Below are 18837 nucleotides of genomic sequence, written 5' to 3'. Positions count from 1 at the left end.
TTGCAGGGAGATGTTTCCCAATCTTTAAAGTCGATTTAATGCCAGAAACGTGCAGTGTCGGTGTCTGCAGCCTCTCCATCACACCTCCAGCCCCAGAGCCCCTCTTGCGCATAAGTGACACACCAGTGCAAGTTGGCAGGGATGCTCTGCACCACCGAGGGTGACGCAGGGATGCTGGTGAGGTTTCGCCCATGGGAGACCGTATTTTAACTCACTGAAAATTAGACACCAAGTGTGGATGAAGGGGTCCCCCACGTACAGGGGATCAGCAGCATCCCACCAGCTGCAGGAGATGCCCAGGTGAAGGGCTCCGATAAGACGCCCAATTTTCAGCTGCCTTTAGCAAGGTGAAGCCTGGTCACTGCTCTGCCCTGATAAACATTGCTGCTATTTTTCGGAGGCTGCAGTGAGCTGGTGGGGAAGGAGCAGAGCTCGGAGATGCTCTTTGCACCCGCCCCTCCCCTTCTGTTTTCCCTCTTTGGCAGTTAAAAGCTTGGACGCAAGTAAAACCAGATGGAATCTTATCTGCCTGCGCCCGGGTGCCTACGTGCTTGCAGCCAGCAACGGCGCTGCAATTCCCGCGCAGCAAATTCAGGATGCTTCACCCAGTTAAGGTGTCACACAGAGGCCATGGTTCCCTACAGCATCCCCTTTCCCTTTCCCCGTGTCCCTGGCTAGCAGCACAAAAGCATTCGGTGACGCCAGTGTTGCAGAAGGGTGCTCAGCATGCGTTGGATGTGCTGAGATGTTTGAAGCTGCCGTGTTTTACTCCCAGTGCTGCACGTCCATGGGGGCACACAAATGTTTTTTTTTAAAGGCAGAAGGAGCAAAATGTGATGTAAATGCTCCAGGAAGACAATGGTCACAGCCACATTTAATCTCCTGCTGGCAGCTGTGGGCTTACACAGCTGGGAGGCATGTCCCAAAGCCTTCGGTGGGGAGCAAAAGGGACAGAGTATTTGGACCATGAGGTACAGCTGCCAAATCTATTTTTGAGCCTTTTTGCAGGAAAACAGTGCACCACCAGCCCCTCATAGATCACCACCCTGGTAGCTGGGAACCACCACAAGCCCCAGGCTGATACCATAGCTGCTCAGGGCAGAGGGAAGGGAGAAAGCCCCGGTGTGTCTCCAATGTCCCCTCTCCTTATCCCCAGTGTTCCTCCCCATGTCCCTCCTTGTCTCCACCCAGTGTCCCCTAACACTCTTCTGAGTGTCCTTGCCATGTCCCCCTGCTACTTCCCTGTCTCTAGCATGAGCTCGTCCTTGCCTTGCACATCACCTCGTTGTCTCCTGATATCCATCCCAGCACCTATCCTTGTCCTATCCAGTGTTAGTCCAAAACACTCCTTCTCATCCCCATCACCTGTTGTCTCTCCCTGTCCCCTGCTGTCTAACCCAATGTCCATCCCTGTCCCCACCATGTCCCTCCTTGTTCCCTGCTGTCTAAACCTCAGTGTCCATTGCATTCCCATGCTGTCTCAACCTATCCCCACCACATCCCTTCCTGTCCCTTAGCGCCCAACCTCAGTGTCCACCTCTTTCCCCATCACATCCTTTCTTGTCCCAACCTCGTCCCTCCCCGCCTGCCAGGAGCATGTCACCGCGGGGCGGGGCGGAGGTGACACGGGGACAGGCAGTCCTCCCCATGGTCCGTGCCACACCCTTAAATGTGTGGTGGTGGCACTCGCGGCCGCAGACGCAGCGGCGGTGGCAGCAGGAGCAGCCCCACATCTGCCGTAGCTGGTGGCTCCTTTTTTAGCTCCCTAAGCCCAGTGCCCCACCACGGGGTGAAGCGCTGGCCATGACGGAGAGCCTGGTCCTATCCCCAGCCCCAGCCAAGCCCAAGCGGGCGAAGGCATCGCGGCGCTCAGCATCGCACCCCACCTACTCGGAGATGATCACAGCAGCCATCCGTGCGGAAAAGAGCAGAGGCGGCTCCTCACGGCAGTCCATCCAAAAGTACGTGAAGAGCCACTACAAGGTGGGCCAGAACGCTGACCTGCAGATCAAGCTCTCCATCCGGCGGCTCCTGGCTGCCGGCGTCCTCAAACAGACCAAAGGGGTCGGGGCATCCGGATCCTTCCGTCTGGCCAAGGGCGACAAGGCCAAGAGGTCCCCAAAGAAGAAGAAGAGGGCTGCCAAGAGGTCCACATCGCCCAAGAAGGCAGCGAGGACCAGGAAGGCCAGGTCACCGGCCAAAAAGCCCAAAGCTGCCACCAGGAAGGCCAGGAAGAAGTCACCGACCAGCCCCAAGAAGGCCAAGAAGCCAAAGACTTTTAAGACCAAGTCACGGAAGACCTCCAAGACCATGAAGGTGAAGCGGTCAAAACCCAGAGCCAAGCCCGGCGCCCGGAAATCGCCCAAGAAGAAGTGAGCAGCCTGGGGGCTTTGCCCACGCTCTCCCCGTTGGTTTCTGTAAATAGCTTTTGCCTTTATTTTTGTCTCTGTCTCTTGCAAATTTTATAAGGATCTATTCCTAACAGCTAAAACGAGGCAATGAATGAAAGAAAAAAAAAAAAAAGAAAAAAATAGGAACTTCTTCCATATGGAAGTGTTCCCATTTATAAAAGCTACTTCTCTGAGTGTTTATTTCATCTTGCCGCAGGTCTGGAGGGTCGCAGTGGGTGGGTGGAAGACTTTGGGGGGAGGCAGGAGGGCTGTGTGAGCCAGGAGGAGGAGGGAGGACTCCTCCTTGTCCGGGACCGAGGCACAGCCTGCCAGCCCATTGCGTGAGGGTTGGAGATAACAGTGCGGCCGGGCGGTGGGGCGGACCATTGGGGTGGGGATGAACATTGCTGCCACCAAGAGCTTGGCACAGTTCCAGGGCCACACAGGCCCCACAGCATCCCAACCCACAGGTCTGGCTGAGAGCCCATGGGATGGGATGGCCCTACTGCTCTGCCCCCCATTCTTGGACATCACCCTTAGGTATGCTATGCCTAAATTCCCTAGGCCCAGGGTCTTCACCTTCCAGGCTCTTCCTTCCATTCCATTGGTCTGATGATCCTAAATGACGCATGTAGTTGCTGCCTAAACCCCTGAGGCACAGGGAATCCCAGTACAGTACCCTGTAGTTCAGAGTACTGAAATCCTTGGCCTGGAGGGATGTAATCCCTTTGGGCTCTTGTTCCTAAGCTCTTTAGACCAGAGGCTCCCAGAGATAGGCATGTCACCTGGGATGAGGACCTCAGTTCCCTCGGTTGGGAATGCTCTTTTTCTTCTTGAGCCCATTATGTCCCTTGGTTCCAAAATCCCTTAGGCTCTATCACATAGCCCCCTGGGCTGCTTGTTCCTAAATCCCTTTGTTTCCTAAAGCATACTGACAGTCTTCAACTGAATTTGGACTTGATGAATCCCAGCTCAACCTGCTTTGGAGTGCTAAAACCCCTTTGGGCAGAGCCTCTTTCCTTTTCAAAGACCTCAACACCTCCCAAAGGAGGTCCCCCGCCCCTTTCAGCCGCAGGTATCCAACCTTTCCTCGCCTCTAGGACCCAAACGCCAAGGCCAAGAAGCAACACCTCCCAAAGGAGACAGGTATCCCCCGCATGCTTCAGCTCAGCGCCGCCCTTGCTGGGTCCTAGCGCCGCCAAGTCGACTCTTACCGCAGCACCGCCGGCTCCTAGGGCCCACCGCAGAAGCATTGCCCCTTTAAGGGAGGCGCTGCGAAGATGGGCGTGGCCGCTGCGCGCCCCCTCATTGGCCAGCGGGGCACCGCCCCCTGGCGCGGCGTGGCGGTGCGGCGATGTGGTGCGGGGTGGCGGTACGCGCGGTGCGCGGTGTTGGGGGTTCCCGGGCCGCGTCGGGGGCTGCGGCAGCGCAGCTCCGGCGGTGGCTGGAGGGAGAGCTAGAGGGGATCCGCGGTGCCGGCACCTGGAAGAGCGAGAGGGTCATCGCCTCCCGCCAGGGCCCGCACCTCCGGCTGGCGGGCGGAGGAGCTGGTGCGTGCGGGGCGGTGGGGGGAGGCCCTTGGGTGTACGCCTTTGTTCGACGCTTGTCCGTCGGTGTCTGTGTTTGCCCGCAGGGATCCTCAACTTCTGCGCCAACAACTACTTGGGACTCTCTAGCCACCCGCAGGTGATCCGCGCCGCCGTGCAGGCCCTGGAGGAGTTCGGTGCTGGACTTAGCTCTGTTCGTTTCATCTGTGGCACGCAGGTATTGGACACCTCTTGGCTTTAAAGCCGTTTGCCGTGCTTTTACAGACGTGTTTCTGAGCACAGTTAGCTTCTCCCACACACACCTTTCCTGGATAATAGGTGGCTATTTTCTGCTGTCAGCAGCAGGCAAGCAGAAACTTGCTGAGCTCAAGCAGTGACGCTCGTTTCTGTCCTCTCTTTAGAGCATACACAAGGACCTGGAGGAGAAGATCGCACGCTTCCACCAGCGGGAGGATGCCATTCTCTATGCCAGCTGCTTCGATGCCAATGCTGGCATCTTCGAGGTTTGAAGCACTTTGGTTGTGCTGCACGAGAAGGAGGGGAGTGTTTTTGCTGATGAAACTGCCCTCAGTAAACCACAGGGGGACATAGGGAGGGAAGTGGAATATTTTGCAGCAGCAGCTGCAGTCAAAGGCAGCTTTGTCCTCTGCACCAGCGGTGCAGGGCTGCTACCCACCAGCTCAGTCTGCCCAGAACTCCATCCAACCTGGCCTTGAATGCCTAATTGGATTGGGCACCCACAGCTTTTCTGGGCAACTGTGCCAGTGTCTCTTCACCCTCAAAGCTGATCTGATCTGTTTGGCCTGAGCAGGCTCTGCTGACCCCAGAGGATGCAGTGCTGTCAGATGAGCTGAACCACGCCTCCATCATCGATGGGATCCGTCTCTGTAAGGCCAACAAATACCGCTACAAGCATATGGACATGCGTGACTTGGAGGCCAAGCTGCAGGACGCACAGGTACCAGCACTGTGCTCCACCCCATGGTGCAGCTGGGTGGTAACCAGCTCTGAAGGATGCACTCAGCCCTTTCCCATCAGCAAGGTTGGAAAAGACCTCTAAAATCACCCAGTCTAACCACCAGCCCATCCCTACCATTGACCGTGTCCTCAGTGCCACATCCACACGGTTCTGGAGTGCTTCCAGGGATGGTGACTCCACCACCTCCCTGGGCAGCCTGTGCCACTGCAGCATCATCCTTTCTGAGAAGAAATTTTTCCTCATATCCAACCTGAACCTCCACTGGTGCAACTTGAAGCTGTTATCTCTCATCCTATCACTGTTACCTGGGAGAAGAGGCTGACCCCCACTTCTCTACAACCTCCTTTCAGGTCGTTGTAAAGAGCAAGAGAGTCATAGATTTGTGGAGGTGTCCTTTTTTTGGTGGTCGGCAGTCTGGGAAAGAGCTGGCCTCTACAACTAACATCTTGCTTGTATCTCTGTCTTAGTTTGTTATACCCATACTGTACAGCAGGTGGGGCAAGGGCTGTATCTCAACCACCGGACCCAAGATGATGTCCTTGTAGCACGTGGTTCTCTCCCACAGAAACACCGCCTACGGCTGGTGGCCACCGATGGTGCCTTCTCCATGGATGGTGACATTGCACCCCTGCAAGAAATCTGCCAGCTGGCCCAGAAGTATGATGCCTTAGTCTTCATCGACGAGTGCCATGCCACAGGCTTCCTCGGTCCCAATGGCCGGTAAGGAGCTGCTTCACCCTTCACCACTGTCAGAGACTCACTTGGGGCTTTTCTGGTGTCACCTTGCACAGCTGTGAGTGTGCAATATCTAGAGGAATAGAGAAGGGCTATCAAGTGCTTCATGAGTTATGACCTCATGTCCTTGATGCTGTTGTCAAGAGAACCAGTAGGGAAGCAGAATGCCATACCCTGATTTGTCATTTTGGGGTAGAGGATGCAAAGCAGGAGGGCGTATTATACAGACCCTGTTGGTTCCACCAGTGTAGACCTTGATGTGGGCATTGTGGAGCTGTGTGTGAGTGTAGCACAATGCATTGGCAACGTGGGCAGCCAAGCTCAAAGAATGTTGGCTACACCAACTTTGTAACTGTTACTCCTGGTATATTCAAGATGTGGCACTTGTGAGGCACATGCAAGTCCTGCAGTCAAGAATCACGGTAGAGCTAGTGCTCTATTGAGAGTATTCATAGAATCATTAAGGTTGGAAAGATCACTAGGATCATCAACCACCAACCCAGCCCCACCATGCCCAGTGGCACACAGTTCTGGAACACTTCCAGGGACAGTGACCCCACCACCTCCCTGGGCAGCCTGTGCCACTGCAGCACCGCTCTTTCAGAGGATAATTTTTTTCCTAAATTTCAACCTGGACCTCCACTAGTGCAACTTGAGGCCATTACCTCTCATCCTAAATCATTTGTGGGAACTTTGAGCCCTCTTCCATCTGGAAAAGATGATGAAAAATCCAACCTTAGACTCTCTGCAGGAGAAAGGAAAGGCAGCACTTGGGCTGAAAGAGCACAGTGAGGTATTTCTCCTTTAGCAGAAGGGGGGATACCAGATACCTGTCTTCCCTTTGAGGAAGAGAGCAGCATCACAGATACATGCTGGCATGACTGATGATGTGACGTTCCCTTTTCTGCAGAGGTACTGATGAACTTCTGGGAGTGATGGACAAGGTTACCATCATCAACTCTACCCTGGGAAAAGCTCTTGGAGGAGCTGCAGGTGAAGGCATTTCCTTGTCTGAGGCCTTTCATAAAAAAAACTCCAGTGCATCCTCTTCTTTTCCTACTTGTGGCGTGAGGCCACAGGGCCAAGGGAGGTCCTGCTGAGTTCTTGACTTCATGATGGAGTTGCCCTTGAGGTCAAGGCAGACGGTCTTGGTAGAAGACATCAGTGGTGATTTTTATTTTTTGGCCTGATCTGTGATAAAATCTCTTCTGTCGGGAACAAGTTGCCCACTCTGAACAGGTCACCTTGGGTGTGCCTTGCCCATTTCCCTTTCCTCTCCCTGCAGGCGGGTACACGACGGGCCCCAAGCCCCTCATCGATCTGCTCCGCCAGCGCTCCCGCCCCTACCTCTTCTCCAACAGCCTGCCCCCCGCCGTGGTGGGCTGTGCCTCCAAGGCTCTGGACCTGCTCATGGAGAGTAACGCCATTGCACGATCCATGGCTGCCAAGACCCAGCGGTGAGGGGCCATGCTTCCACTCACCTCCTCCTCACGTGCCCATGCGCGTGTCGGAGGGGAGATTTAGAATCACACCTTGTGTGGCCTGGGTTTTACCCATCCCTTTGTTCTCCTCACCAGGTTCAGGAGCAAGATGACTGCAGCTGGCTTCACTATCTCAGGGAAGGACCACCCCATCTGCCCCGTCATGCTGGGGGATGCTCGACTGGCTGCAGTGATGGCTGAGGACATGCTGAGCAGAGGTGAGTGGGGCAGGTGCCCTGCATGGCAATGGAAGCAGGGAGCCAGAAGCCTTTCTGTCACCTATTATTGCCTCAGCCTTTCCTCCTGGCTAGCTCCAGCTCTCCACACTTTTTCTCTCCAGGCATTTATGTCATTGGCTTCAGCTACCCTGTGGTCCCCAAGGGCAAAGCCCGCATCCGGGTCCAAATCTCAGCCGTGCATAGTGATGAGGACATCGACCGCTGTGTGGAAGCCTTCATCGAGGTGGGACGGAAACATGGAGCACTGCCTTGAGGGGCTGCCAGACTCATCCCCTAATGCCCTTCTGCCCACCACCAAGACAAGTGCCTGTGCCTGGGAGATCAACACAGGACCCTGAGGCATCACAGCCTGTGGGAAGCTCTGACTGTTGCACTGTGCTGGCAGCATCACCTGTAGCATTAAAGATCTTCCTGCAGTGCAATGGGTAGTTGTATGGCTCTTGCATTCTCATCCATGAGTTGCTGCCACTTTCTGTCCTCTTGTGCCGTTAGATGTCTTCTCTGTAGGCTCCTCAGGGCACTGAAGTGCTCCTCTCCCCTTATGCAGGTGGAAATGTGATGCTGCTGGTCTGCCTGAGGTCATCTGGTTCCTCAGTGGCTGTCCTGCAGATCCCCAAATGTGACTCCATGGTAATTCCCCACCAGGGCAGGTGTATTTCTCAGGTTATGCATCAGCCCTTTGCTACTGATGCCACCAGCAGCCAACTTGGGAGAGGGCAGAAGCTTTGTTGCATGGTGCTGAGGGCCAGCTCTAATGATCTGCCCATTGCCCTCACCATAGAACCCTTTGAATTGGAAGGGATCCTTAAAGACCATTTGGTTCAACTCCCTACAACAAACAGGGACACCTACAGCTCAGTCAGGTGCTCAGAGCTCAGGGCTCCCACCCTGAGAGCTGCCTCTGACCCTCAAGGGTTTACATCTGAGGCCAGAAGCAGAGCAGGTGACAGAAACCTGTAATTCCTTTCCATCCTGCGCAGTTTTCATGCAGCTGACTGACAGCTCTGGATTTGTTCTTCCGAGCTGTGATGGAGTGCTGGTGATTTAGCACTCAGTGTAGGCACATGTGCCTCCTGAGTGTCTCAGGATGGTTTTATTTGAATCAAGATGTGTGTCCTTTTGTCCCCATGCTGACCTGAGCATGATGCTGGATGTAACCGTGTCTGACCCAAACCAGAGCAATGGTTGCACGGCTGAAAGAGGCTGGAATGGAGACCAGGGTCTAGCTGCAGAACAAGCTGCAGCGAGCTAGGCACTGTGCCCATGCAGAAGTGGGAGATGAGCTCCTGTTTTTAAACGTGACAGCACTGGGAGCTCAAGGCAATGTTTGCCTGGCCTCTCACTGCCTCAAGGCCAGGCTCTGCGGCAGGCTGCGGGCTGCACGGCTCCAGGAAGCGCAGCGTAAGGAAGGCACATGGGTCAGGCTGGAAATGAATAGCACCGCTGCCACCGACCCCAGGGGGCGCGGTAGTGCTTTGTTCACAGGCAAACCCTCCAGCTTGTATTTCTTCAAGGCGTGGGACTAGTTTGTGGCTCTTAGAGCAGAAAGCGGAGGACTTTTTTTCTCAGTGGGATGCAGAGGCAAGTGCTGCCTTTCCAGGCTGTGTTTCCTAGGATGACCCATCCCACACAGATCCAACCCTGTCTTGGGCTGCCACCCTGTGCGCTATCAATACGGGGTAGGTGTGGGACCCCCATCGCTCCTGTTGTGCCTTAAGACACCTGACCACCCCCTCCCGTTCTCAGATGCACTTGGGCGCTTCCAGCCCAGCTCACGTCTCCACCCACCCGCAATGTGCCACCACAGCCCAGTCCCAAGCCTGCCCCTCTTCCAGCCCACCACAATGGCCACCTTGAGGTTCAACCCACCTTTTCCACGGCTTTGCTGCACCTCAGCTCTGCTCCCACCGCCCTCAGAGTGGTCACAGGCATGGGCCGATGGCTGGACTCGATGGTCTTAGTGGTCTTTTCAACCTGAACGATTCTGTGATTCTCAGATCTGCATCGCCCCATCTTGGACCAAACCCAGCTGGGATTCGCTTCCCCACAAACACCCATAAGAGACCCGCTTGGCTTCCAGCCTTTTATTTCCCACCCCATCAGTGGCAGGAGCACTTGCAGGCCACTACCACGGGGTAGGGGATCTGCCGCCAGGCGCAGTGCGGGGAGCCAGGGGTCTGGGCGGCCCAGCAGTGCCAAGCCAGCAGCTTGAGGTGGGCGAGCTGGGCTGGGCGGCAGGCCATGCCAGGGGGCCACGAGCAGGTGGGACGACCGGTCCCGCAGGTGGTGTGCCGCACCCAGCGGGGCCAGAAGACGGGCCCAAGGTCCACCCAGGTGGAGGTGAGGCGACACGATGCCCGCTCCACCAGCCACCGCCGCAGGGGCCGTGCCATGTCGGTGGGCAGCTCCGGGGGCAGCTCCATCCCCTCAGCCTCCTTCCACAGCTTGCGGCGGTACCGCCCGCTGCCCTCTGCCAGCTCCCGGCTCATGCTCTCCAGATCCTCCTTGGCGCTGTGGTTGCGGCCTAGCGGCTCCTCGGGTGACATCCAGAAGGGGTCGAAGGCTGGGCCCAGCAACCGGCGCAGCCGGCCAGGCCGCAGGTGGCGGGGTTTGGGAGCGTAGCGGTAGTCCTCGGGGGAGATTGAGAGGCTGTAGAGCCGCACCGGGGCCGAGGGACGGCTGCGCAGCAAGTGGGCAGTAGGATCAGAGGTGCCCGACGGCGGTGGCAGTGGGTCCCGGTGGTCTTCCATTGATGGCGGCAGGCCAGCGGCACGCAGTGGCAGCAGGCAGAGGAATAGCAGGAGGCGGCAGCGGGGCCCCTGCATGGCGAGCGGTGCTGTGGGATGTGGCAGACAGCCACGTCCTCCGGGTTATCACTGCTACCCAGCATGGCCTTCCCCTTTTCCTTGGTTGTCGTCTGCCCGCCCGCCCGCCCGCCTACGTGGGGATGCTATAATCCCTGCTGACACGCATGGCCTCCCACCAGGCTGAGGTGTGAGATGGGGCAACAAGACCCCACTTCTGCCTCTTTTTTCCCCCCACATACCTCCACCTGTGAGAAAACAGCCTGCCATGTAGAGGAAGAATCCAACGCCTCCTTCTCCTCCTCCCCATCCTTCACCATGGCTGTGCTTGAAGAGGCACTCAGGACCTCCACAGCGAAGGGAAGCTGGCGGCTTTTGGGTCTTGCTGAGAAAGGACCACCAAACCACACTCATTCCAAGCACAGGGACATGTCCTATCCCAGCAGGGCAGCTGGGAAGGGGTGGGAGGGCTGTGTGGGCTACAGTTGTTTTTTGTGGGCTGCGTGGCTGTTTCTTGTCTCATCAGCCAGAGCACACGCTGTCCCAGGTGGTGATAACAAAGCTGGACGTCTGGAGGTGCCCTCGATGGACAGCCTGTCCTTCCTCTCCAGGGAGGGAAATGCTGGTGGGAGGTCAGACCTGTGCTAGACAAAGAACAAAACCTTCTTCACCCTCCATCCCTAGGTCTGAGATTTGACCTGCTCTGTGCTACAGCACTTTTTGCCATGCTGCTAGCAATTAATAACAACTAAAAATAGCAACAATTTGCTCATTCCCCACTGGGTTTAGACAGACATCCCAAGGATGAGGGTAGGGGTCTGGCAAGCTGGGACATCCACGTTCCCGGGAAATGTTGGGAAACGCATCCCAGACACATAGAGGTGGCAGATCTGTGGGATCCTGCCCACTTTCATCCTCCCATTCTCACTGTCCCCTCCTTGGTGGAAGCAGCTGAACCCACAGGAAGGCTGGGAAGAGAGGAGTTAATTCCAAACCCAACCTCAGGGAGAGGGGAAAAAAAATACAGAGAGAGATCAATGGATCAGCAACTAAAGCAGAGGGAGGGAAAAGGAGCAGAGAGTGAGAGAGAATGTGCGAGGAGCTCCAGAGGGAGACAGCTGAGTGCGGGAGTGAGAAGAGGGAGAAGGGGGACAGGGGATGCAGCACAACGTCAGACATAGCTGACAGTGTTGCTCGAAGAAACTGTCAGTGTCCCACATCCTGCTGATGAAGGTCTGCCTCCTCCTCACTGCTGCTGCCCAGGCTTTTCTGGAGGTCTCCCCGTTGCAAGCGGAGAAGCTACAGGCCTTTCCTCACAAAGGTGAGTGCCAGCTTCCCAAGCCTCGAGATGAGCCCAGAGCTGCCCCACAGCCTACGTGCAAGGGGTGTGCCCAGAGGGAGACTGCAGACTTCTGCTTGTGCAAGAAGGTCCCACAGAGCTAGGACAGTGGAGCTGGGTGCTCACCAGTGAGGCAGAGGGGGGGACAGAGGCAGGGTTGAGCTTTCAGTGCTGTATAGAATGTGCTGGGAAGAAGTGGCATAAGCAGAGACGGAGGAGTGTGGGGTGCAAGAGACTGTGTGACTTAAAAAGAGTTAATTGCATGTCAACTGTTGCTAGATAACAGTGTCTTTCTGTCTTGACTTCTGCACAGCGAAGGACAATTTGTTCTAATGATAGAACAATAAGGCGAAAGCTCGTTAGGAGATAGGGTGTTTGTGCTCCTTGTCTGCGTGTGGTGGTACTCAGTGCTGGAGGAAGTTTGGCAGCAAATCACAGCACCTTGCTCCTTGAGTTTTTTTGGGATAAATCACTCCTTTGTGCTGACTATTATGCTGTGTTTTGGGCAGCTCTGAGGTCTGCCCCCCCCACCCTCTCCCACATCACAGGGAGAGATGCAGAGCTGTGCAAAGAGCAGAGATCAATTAGAGAATGTGAGTGAGTACTGATAGCAGCCAGGGACAAGATAGGACCCAGCAGCCAAATTCCCCTTGCCTGCACCATCCATAGGGTCAACAAAGCCCCAAATCCACAGACCAAACACATGCCACCTGCTTTTCTCAGGGACCCTTTGAACTCTGAATCGAAAATACATTAAATATGATACAGGACATTGCAGATTGTTTTCTCTGCTGCCCACACAGCCAATTTAGCCACCACCATCCAGCCCATTACCTCCTATCAGCATCAGGATAACTGTTCTTAGTCAGAAGTCCTCTGTGTAGAACAGCTGCTGCAAGAGGTGCCAGGAGCAGTCACCTGTGGGGTAGAGATGGCATGCTTGTGAACATGGCATGGTGCTTCTGCTGTAAAGTTCCTGCTGCTGGAGATGTCTCATCCCCGTGTTCAGGGTGTCCATCCCTCTCAAACCCCCTTTTCCTGTGATCTTGCAGCCCTGGCTAAGCCCAGTAGAGCATCTGCTGGGATGAAGACTTGAAATCCTGAGGTTTTGCAGCATATTGCATGTAGGAGGAATGTAGAGGAGGCCAAGTGGTGGAGCAGGGGATTTTCCAGTGGGCTGGCTGGTCAGCAGACACTGGTGGGACATGAATCCAGGCTCTCTCTACATGCAGGGTCCCACTATTGAATGGGGAGAGATGCCAGGGAGCTGGAATACCTCCTCTGACAGCCTGGAGCTGCGAGCTGCAGGGATCATCGTGCCTGTCATCTTCTCCCTCATCTTTCTTCTGGGCACTGTGGGAAATGGACTGGTGCTGGCTGTGCTGCTGCGGAACGGACAAGTGAAGTACAACACCACCAACCTCTTCATCCTCAACCTGGCCATGGCTGACCTGTGTTTCATCATCTGCTGTGTCCCCTTCCAAGCCACTATTTACACCTTGGATGGGTGGCTCTTTGGGGCCTTTGCTTGCAAAGCTGTGCATTTCCTGATCTACCTCACCATGTATGCCAGCAGCTTCACCCTGGCTACAGTCTCCATTGACAGGCAAGTGTCCCCTCTATGTTGAGTCCCTCAGCTCAGGGACAAAGTATTTGCCACCCTTGTGCTAAGAGGTAAGAGAAAGTTGTCTCTACCCTACTGGGTGTCCTGTAAAGAGCAGGTAGGATCACCCCAGTGGCAGGACCAGCAGATCCATCTTCCTACTGTTACTCCACACCTCCCATACCTTCTCCCAACTCCCAGCCAAGGTCTTGGCCTAGTTACCCTGTGCTTTCTCTTCCTTACTTGGGCCTAAGGATTGCAGGCACGCATTCAGCCTTGTGTCCAGCCAAGAATGCCAAAGCCCCAGGGAGGCAATGCACCAGAGGAGAAACAGGTAGCTCTCTGTGTCCTATTCTGACCCTCTTCCCTAACTCAATAGGCACACTGCTTGCCCTTCCTGAGCTAGAAGAGCAATGCAGACAGTGGAGATCCCAGATCTCATGTTGAGGTGACCCCATTCTCACTGTAGTCCTCCTTCCCAAGTGGTGAGGAAGGGGAAGGATAGGTGGCTGCATGGGAACAGTTATACAGATGGCAGCTTCGTGGGGCAGGAGGGCAATGAGACATCTCACCCCCACTGTGTTTGCTCTCCCCCTCCCCACCAGGTACCTGGCCATTCGCTATCCACTGAAGTCCCGGGATCTCCGCACTACTCAGAATGCAGGAGTGGCCATCGTCGTGATCTGGTTGTTGTCACTACTCTTTGCAGGACCTTACCTCAGTTACTACCAGATTGTCCATTACCATGAGGTGCCCATCTGCGTCCCCGTCTGGGAGGATCAACGAAGAAAGATTCTGGACATCCTCACATTTGTAGTTGGATACCTCTTACCCGTGACTGTAGTGAGCCTGGCATACGCCAGGACCATCAAGTTCCTGTGGACCTCTGTAGACCCCATAGAGAGGATCTCAGAGTCCCGGAAGGCCAAGCGTAAGGTCACCAAGATGATTGTGGCTGTGGCCATCCTGTTCTGCCTCTGCTGGCTTCCGCACCATCTGGTCATCCTATGTTTCTGGTTTGGCCACTTCCCCTTCAACCAAGCCACTTATGCCTGCCGCCTGGCTTCCCACTGCCTTTCGTATGCCAACTCCTGCCTCAACCCTATCGTTTATGCTCTTGTCTCCAAGCATTTCCGAAAGCGTTTCAAGCAGGTCTTCACCTGCCTCTTCTTCCAGAGCAAGAACAGGAAGAGGAGAATTGGAAATAAAGTCCATATGGTCACTGTGGGCAAAGGTTTCACTAACAGCACTGGAGGCATCTATGGAGGCAGCACTGAGCTGACTCAGGTCCCAAAGGAGAATGCTAGGAAGAGGGACCCTGAAGTTGCCAGCCATGACAGGGCATGGACTCACGAGCTACAAGAAGTTCAGAAGGAGCTACTGGAGGAGGAAAGCTTGGTAACAGCTGGCCATCCCCTAGCCAAGACCCCTCCAAGAAGTCCTCGAGAGTGTCTGGCTGTTGATTTCAAATGAACAAATGCATACAGTCCACCATACTAATGCAGAGCAGAGGGATGTGTTAACGTCATGCCATTTCTCATGGTCTGGGGGCAGTCCAAGTCCACCTCCCCTTCTCTGGCTCCTGCATCCAGATCAGAGAGGGGCATTGCACTTTACCACACTGAACCTGTGCAGCAGCTTGGTTGTGCAACCTCTGCAGCACCCACTGGTCGTACATCAATGATACCACCGTGCCACGGCAGGTGAAGAACTGAACGGCCTGTGTGCTGACATGTCTGTGTTGCCCTCCCTGTGCACCCATGGCTTCTCTGTACCCAATGGGGAAAGGACTATCAATCCAGTCTCTTCCCTCGGCCCTGCCCTTCCAGAAGTACTCCTCCTAAAGCTCTGCCCTACTTGCAAGCAGATCCTGCAAGACAACTGTCCACTTCCTTGTGACCCTTGTAGTTCTGAAATATTTCCTCGTGGTTATTCTCAGTTCTTCCTAAGCAACTAATCTTTCTCCCACTGCTTTGTTCCATCTGATTAATCTCTGCTTAATTTCCATTTGCCTTTTACAAATTCCTGAAGGACCACTGCCTCCTCTTGGTTCTTTGTGCAGAGTTTCATCCCTTTCTCCAGGGGCTGTTGCTCTCTGAGCGGTGTTGTAACTCAGCAGTATTAGTCCTGTCTGTGTGTTTTACTGACTTGGCAAGATATTCTTTCCCATGAAATGAAAACTGTAGTTGCACCCGTGTGTGCTTGGCTCAGTCTTAAATCTTCAGTGTTCCTTTCTATGTGGTGAAGTAATATTCCAGGAGGGTGCAAAACTACCACCACTCAGCAGGTTGGAACACCTTCCACTGCATTCAGCACTGCAGGACTGCTGTGTGGGACTGATGTATGGTATGGCAGTGTGTCTTCCCAGTCCTGACCCTGGGAAGAATGGGAATTGCTTTGGGGATGGGAGGTCAAGAGATCATGTTCACTGGAGAGTACTGGAATTTCTCCATTTCTTGACCTGAATAAATCCCAGCAATTTCCTTGCCTGATTAGTTTGATGTGCGCTGAATGCAAACTGCCAGTGCAGTGTGGACTGCTGGAGGCTGTACGAGCTGGTGGGAGTCCTTCGTGGAGACAGAAAGCAGTGGTGAGATGGGAGGGCAGAGGGGCAAGGAGCAAAAGGGAGGACTAGCGGGCACGCAGCAAGTGTGTGCATGGAGATAACCCTCTCAGCAAAGCCCTAAGGGAGGGGATGTGAGGACCAAATGCTGTGGCAGACTGTAGGCTGTGGGAAATCTGCAGTGAGCGCACTGCTCACTTCATAGCTAATTCATACAGAGGGAGTAATGCTGGGAGCCCCAGCTGGCAGAGAGGAGCCATTTACTGCCAGCTGCCTGAGCCAAATGCTACATCACTGAAGGCAGCACAGTCCAGTCAGCACTGCCCTGAGCTGCAGACACACTGTCCTTCCTTGCCCTCGTGCACACGGGGTCCTTTGATAAGCAGCTGGAAGCTGCAGTGTTAGGTGAAGAGCTGCAAGTCCCACACTTGTCCTTAGACACTCGCAGAGCTGTGGGTGCAATATGGTAGGGATGGAGGGATGTGCAACAAGGGGAATGCAGCTTTGCAGAGCCCTGCTGTGCACAAGCCACGCAGCAGAACTACAAGTCTTCCTTATCCCCCTCCTTTTGCCATTCCCTACTTCAGCTTGCACGAATCTCCCCTTATTGCTTGCCCTGCATCCTTACCCTCGTCATATTCCCAGGTGACGTGGCACTTCAGTGTTTGCTGACGTTGTTGTACAGCTCAGCAGCAAGGACACCCCTCTCCCCATGCTGGAGCCAACTCGATTGCTGCACTAGGGATTGTTTTTCCTTTCATACTCAAGCACTTGATGTTGTTTTCTGCACCTTGAACCTCCCACGCCTCTCATTGTGCTGGAATATCTGCATTGTTTCTAGAACTGTGGCTGCATTACACAGCCCAAAGCATTGGAGAGAGAAGGGGACAGAGGTCAGGAGCACTGATATGCTGACCCTGCTCCCTTCTAATTAAGGGTGAAGCCTAAATAACATGGGATGAAGAGGACGGGGGAAACCTGGGGAGAAGGTGCGTTTAGCACAGCAAACCTCTGCAAGCTCTGGCTCCCATTCATTTGTTCTGTCTGGGCCCAAGAGCCTGCATTTTTGGGGAGCCTGCGAGCAGGAGGCCTGATAGCCAAGAAGGAATTCCAGTCTGCCCAGTAACAACACACAAAGCTCCAACTGGTCCAACAGCTTAAAGGCAGAGGCAAAGAAAAGGTGTTATGTCCTTGATATAAAGCTGTCACTAATTAAGGGCAAAGGAGCTCAAATGCTGTTCTCAGCACAGCCTCCCCTCCAGACTGATTAGCAATCAGCACTTTCTGCTCCCAGCTTTTCAACTTAATTAATGATTACTTGTTGTTGCTCAGACTGATGAACTTGGCTTTAAATTTGTGGGGGCTGCCACACCTGGGATGTGCTGAGTGTAGGGCAGCAGCAGGGACAGGAGCAGGGAGGGCAGATCCAATGGAAGAAAGGAAAGGATGGTTGAAGAGCCCCTGGGTGAGGTGCTATGTCACATATCTCCTTTATCAACTTCCTTATCAAAACTGCTGACTCTCCCACCTTGTCATCTAGTGACACTGAGCTGCCTGGGGCTACTCTCCCACGCTGCCCCAGTACAGTGTACAAAGAAGGCATCTTACTGCCAGTACCTTTCTGTGATGGAGGAGATGAAATCCATCTCATCGAATGAGCGGAGGAAGCAGATGAAAGGCTGGAAGGTTTGCAGGGATGCTTCATGGGGCTTCCTCAACAGTGCAGAGGATAATTACTGTGATGGATTTGGAGTCTGCTAGAAAGGCAAAACTGATGGAAGTAATGGAGTTCAGATGCTGGCTCAATACCCTGGAGCCTAATTATCTCAACTGCTGAAGACTGAAAGGCAACAGATTCTTGGTGCTTGTGTATGCCGCAGTACACTTTGCATTCGCCAGCATGGGTGAGCAGCTGCTGCAGAGAAAGGCCTTTTGCTTAACAACATCCATGATGTTGTTGTACCAGGAGGTTTATACACAGCTATTGCTTCTGATGTGAGCCCTCATGTGCTTGGAAGAGCCAGATCCTTCTCCTGGCTGGTTTTGTCAGTGTCTTACAGCACGAGCACTCTGTGCAAGGCTGCAGGGCTGGCAAGGTCACTGCTGGGCTCAGTGGCTGCGGGTTCAGCGTGTCACTGCAGAGCTATGCTGTGAATGAAGAGGGAAATGGAATGTGTGTGGAGGACAGGCAGTGGGGAGCAAGACCTTGGGTCAAGTCCTGTCTGCCAGAGAATGCTGGCACCGTGGCCCAGAGAAGGACCTAAAATCCAGTGTAAGGCAATGGAAAGGGGGAGGCTGGACCAAGTGCAGTGCCAATGTAAATAGCAGAGGGAAGACAGTGGTGGTGTCTGCATTGTTACTGCAACAGATGCCTCTGGAATACACTGAAAGCAAGGGAAATACTGCTGCCTGCAGCACCCCCATCTTTCTACTCCAGGCATGCAGTCAAGAGCAGTCATGAAAAACTCTGGCACCAGGCAAAACAAAGAGTTGAGGACAACAATGCCCTGAGCACTCAAGCTAAAAGCTTAGCTCTGAATCTCAGCTAAGAGTGTCCCTGGTTGCAAGGAAAGCTTCCAAGCTGCACCTAGTTTGCAGACATCATCAGCAGCCAAGGCAACTGCAATGATAAGAGCACCCCAGCCGCCTGCTCCTTGGCACCTTAATGGTCTCCTCAGCAACAAGGCTGTTGACTGGAAAAACGTTGTCTGCCAAGTGTTATGTGGACACCAAGCTGAGGCTGACGCAGTGAATGACAGAACAGGACAGGCTAGACACAGAGGTCACCTGCTCCTCACCCAGGGGCTGCATTAGAAAGCCCCCTGTCCAGTTGTCAAGGGGCTGAGGTGCTGGGAAGTAACAGCTCTTCACAGTGCAGCCACTTTTCTGGGCACAGGGCAAGGCATGGGAGCAACCACCTTCTCCCCACCAGCTCCATACATACACAGGAGCACAGACCAGGCAAGGCTGCCTTCCCTCTTTGCAGAGCACGCCACCTCCCAGCTAGATGTAATCTCCTGAGATCCTCTTTCCCTCTGTTTGTACAGTATCACAGCAACTAACTAGAATTTAAGTTTGGATTTCCTGGCTGTGGGAGCCCAGATCAGAAGGTTAGTCAGCAGCTGTGTACCTTGGTCTGCAAACAGACTGATGTTTG

At 54.3% G+C, this 18837-nt stretch overlaps 4 protein-coding genes across 4 annotated transcripts; 3 read left to right on the top strand and 1 right to left on the bottom strand.

The window, feature by feature from the left end:
- Window positions 1–1673: 1673 nt before the first annotated feature.
- LOC136052693 (histone H5) lies at window positions 1674–2575 on the top strand. The gene has a single exon (XM_065742998.1). The coding sequence runs from the start codon at window positions 1804–1806 to the stop codon at window positions 2374–2376; it is 573 nt and encodes a 190-aa protein (XP_065599070.1). The 5' UTR covers window positions 1674–1803; the 3' UTR covers window positions 2377–2575.
- Window positions 2576–3736: 1161 nt separating this feature from the next.
- Window positions 3737–7793, top strand: GCAT (glycine C-acetyltransferase). Its single transcript, XM_065742997.1, has 9 exons — window positions 3737–3940; window positions 4024–4154; window positions 4339–4440; window positions 4749–4895; window positions 5482–5636; window positions 6562–6644; window positions 6937–7108; window positions 7229–7350; window positions 7473–7793. The coding sequence occupies exons 1-9, from the start codon at window positions 3745–3747 to the stop codon at window positions 7622–7624; spliced, it is 1260 nt and encodes a 419-aa protein (XP_065599069.1). The 5' UTR covers window positions 3737–3744; the 3' UTR covers window positions 7625–7793.
- Window positions 7794–9470: 1677 nt separating this feature from the next.
- Window positions 9471–10196, bottom strand: LOC136051730 (noggin-like). Its single transcript, XM_065741304.1, has one exon. It carries the CDS (start codon window positions 10194–10196, stop codon window positions 9471–9473), a length of 726 nt encoding a protein of 241 aa, XP_065597376.1.
- Window positions 10197–12737: 2541 nt separating this feature from the next.
- Window positions 12738–14590, top strand: GALR3 (galanin receptor 3). The gene is made up of 2 exons (XM_065741303.1): window positions 12738–13120; window positions 13723–14590. Exons 1-2 carry the CDS (start codon window positions 12741–12743, stop codon window positions 14588–14590), a joined length of 1248 nt encoding a protein of 415 aa, XP_065597375.1. The 5' UTR covers window positions 12738–12740.
- Window positions 14591–18837: the final 4247 nt, after the last annotated feature.

This window comes from Cyrtonyx montezumae, unplaced genomic scaffold (assembly GCF_038088225.1).
Source record: "Cyrtonyx montezumae isolate F1298 unplaced genomic scaffold, pur_monq_1.0 scaffold_3, whole genome shotgun sequence".
Taxonomy (NCBI): Eukaryota; Metazoa; Chordata; class Aves; order Galliformes; family Odontophoridae; genus Cyrtonyx; species Cyrtonyx montezumae.
The sequence above is the reverse complement of the archived record's forward strand: the minus strand, read 5'-3'. Positions and strand labels throughout refer to the sequence as shown.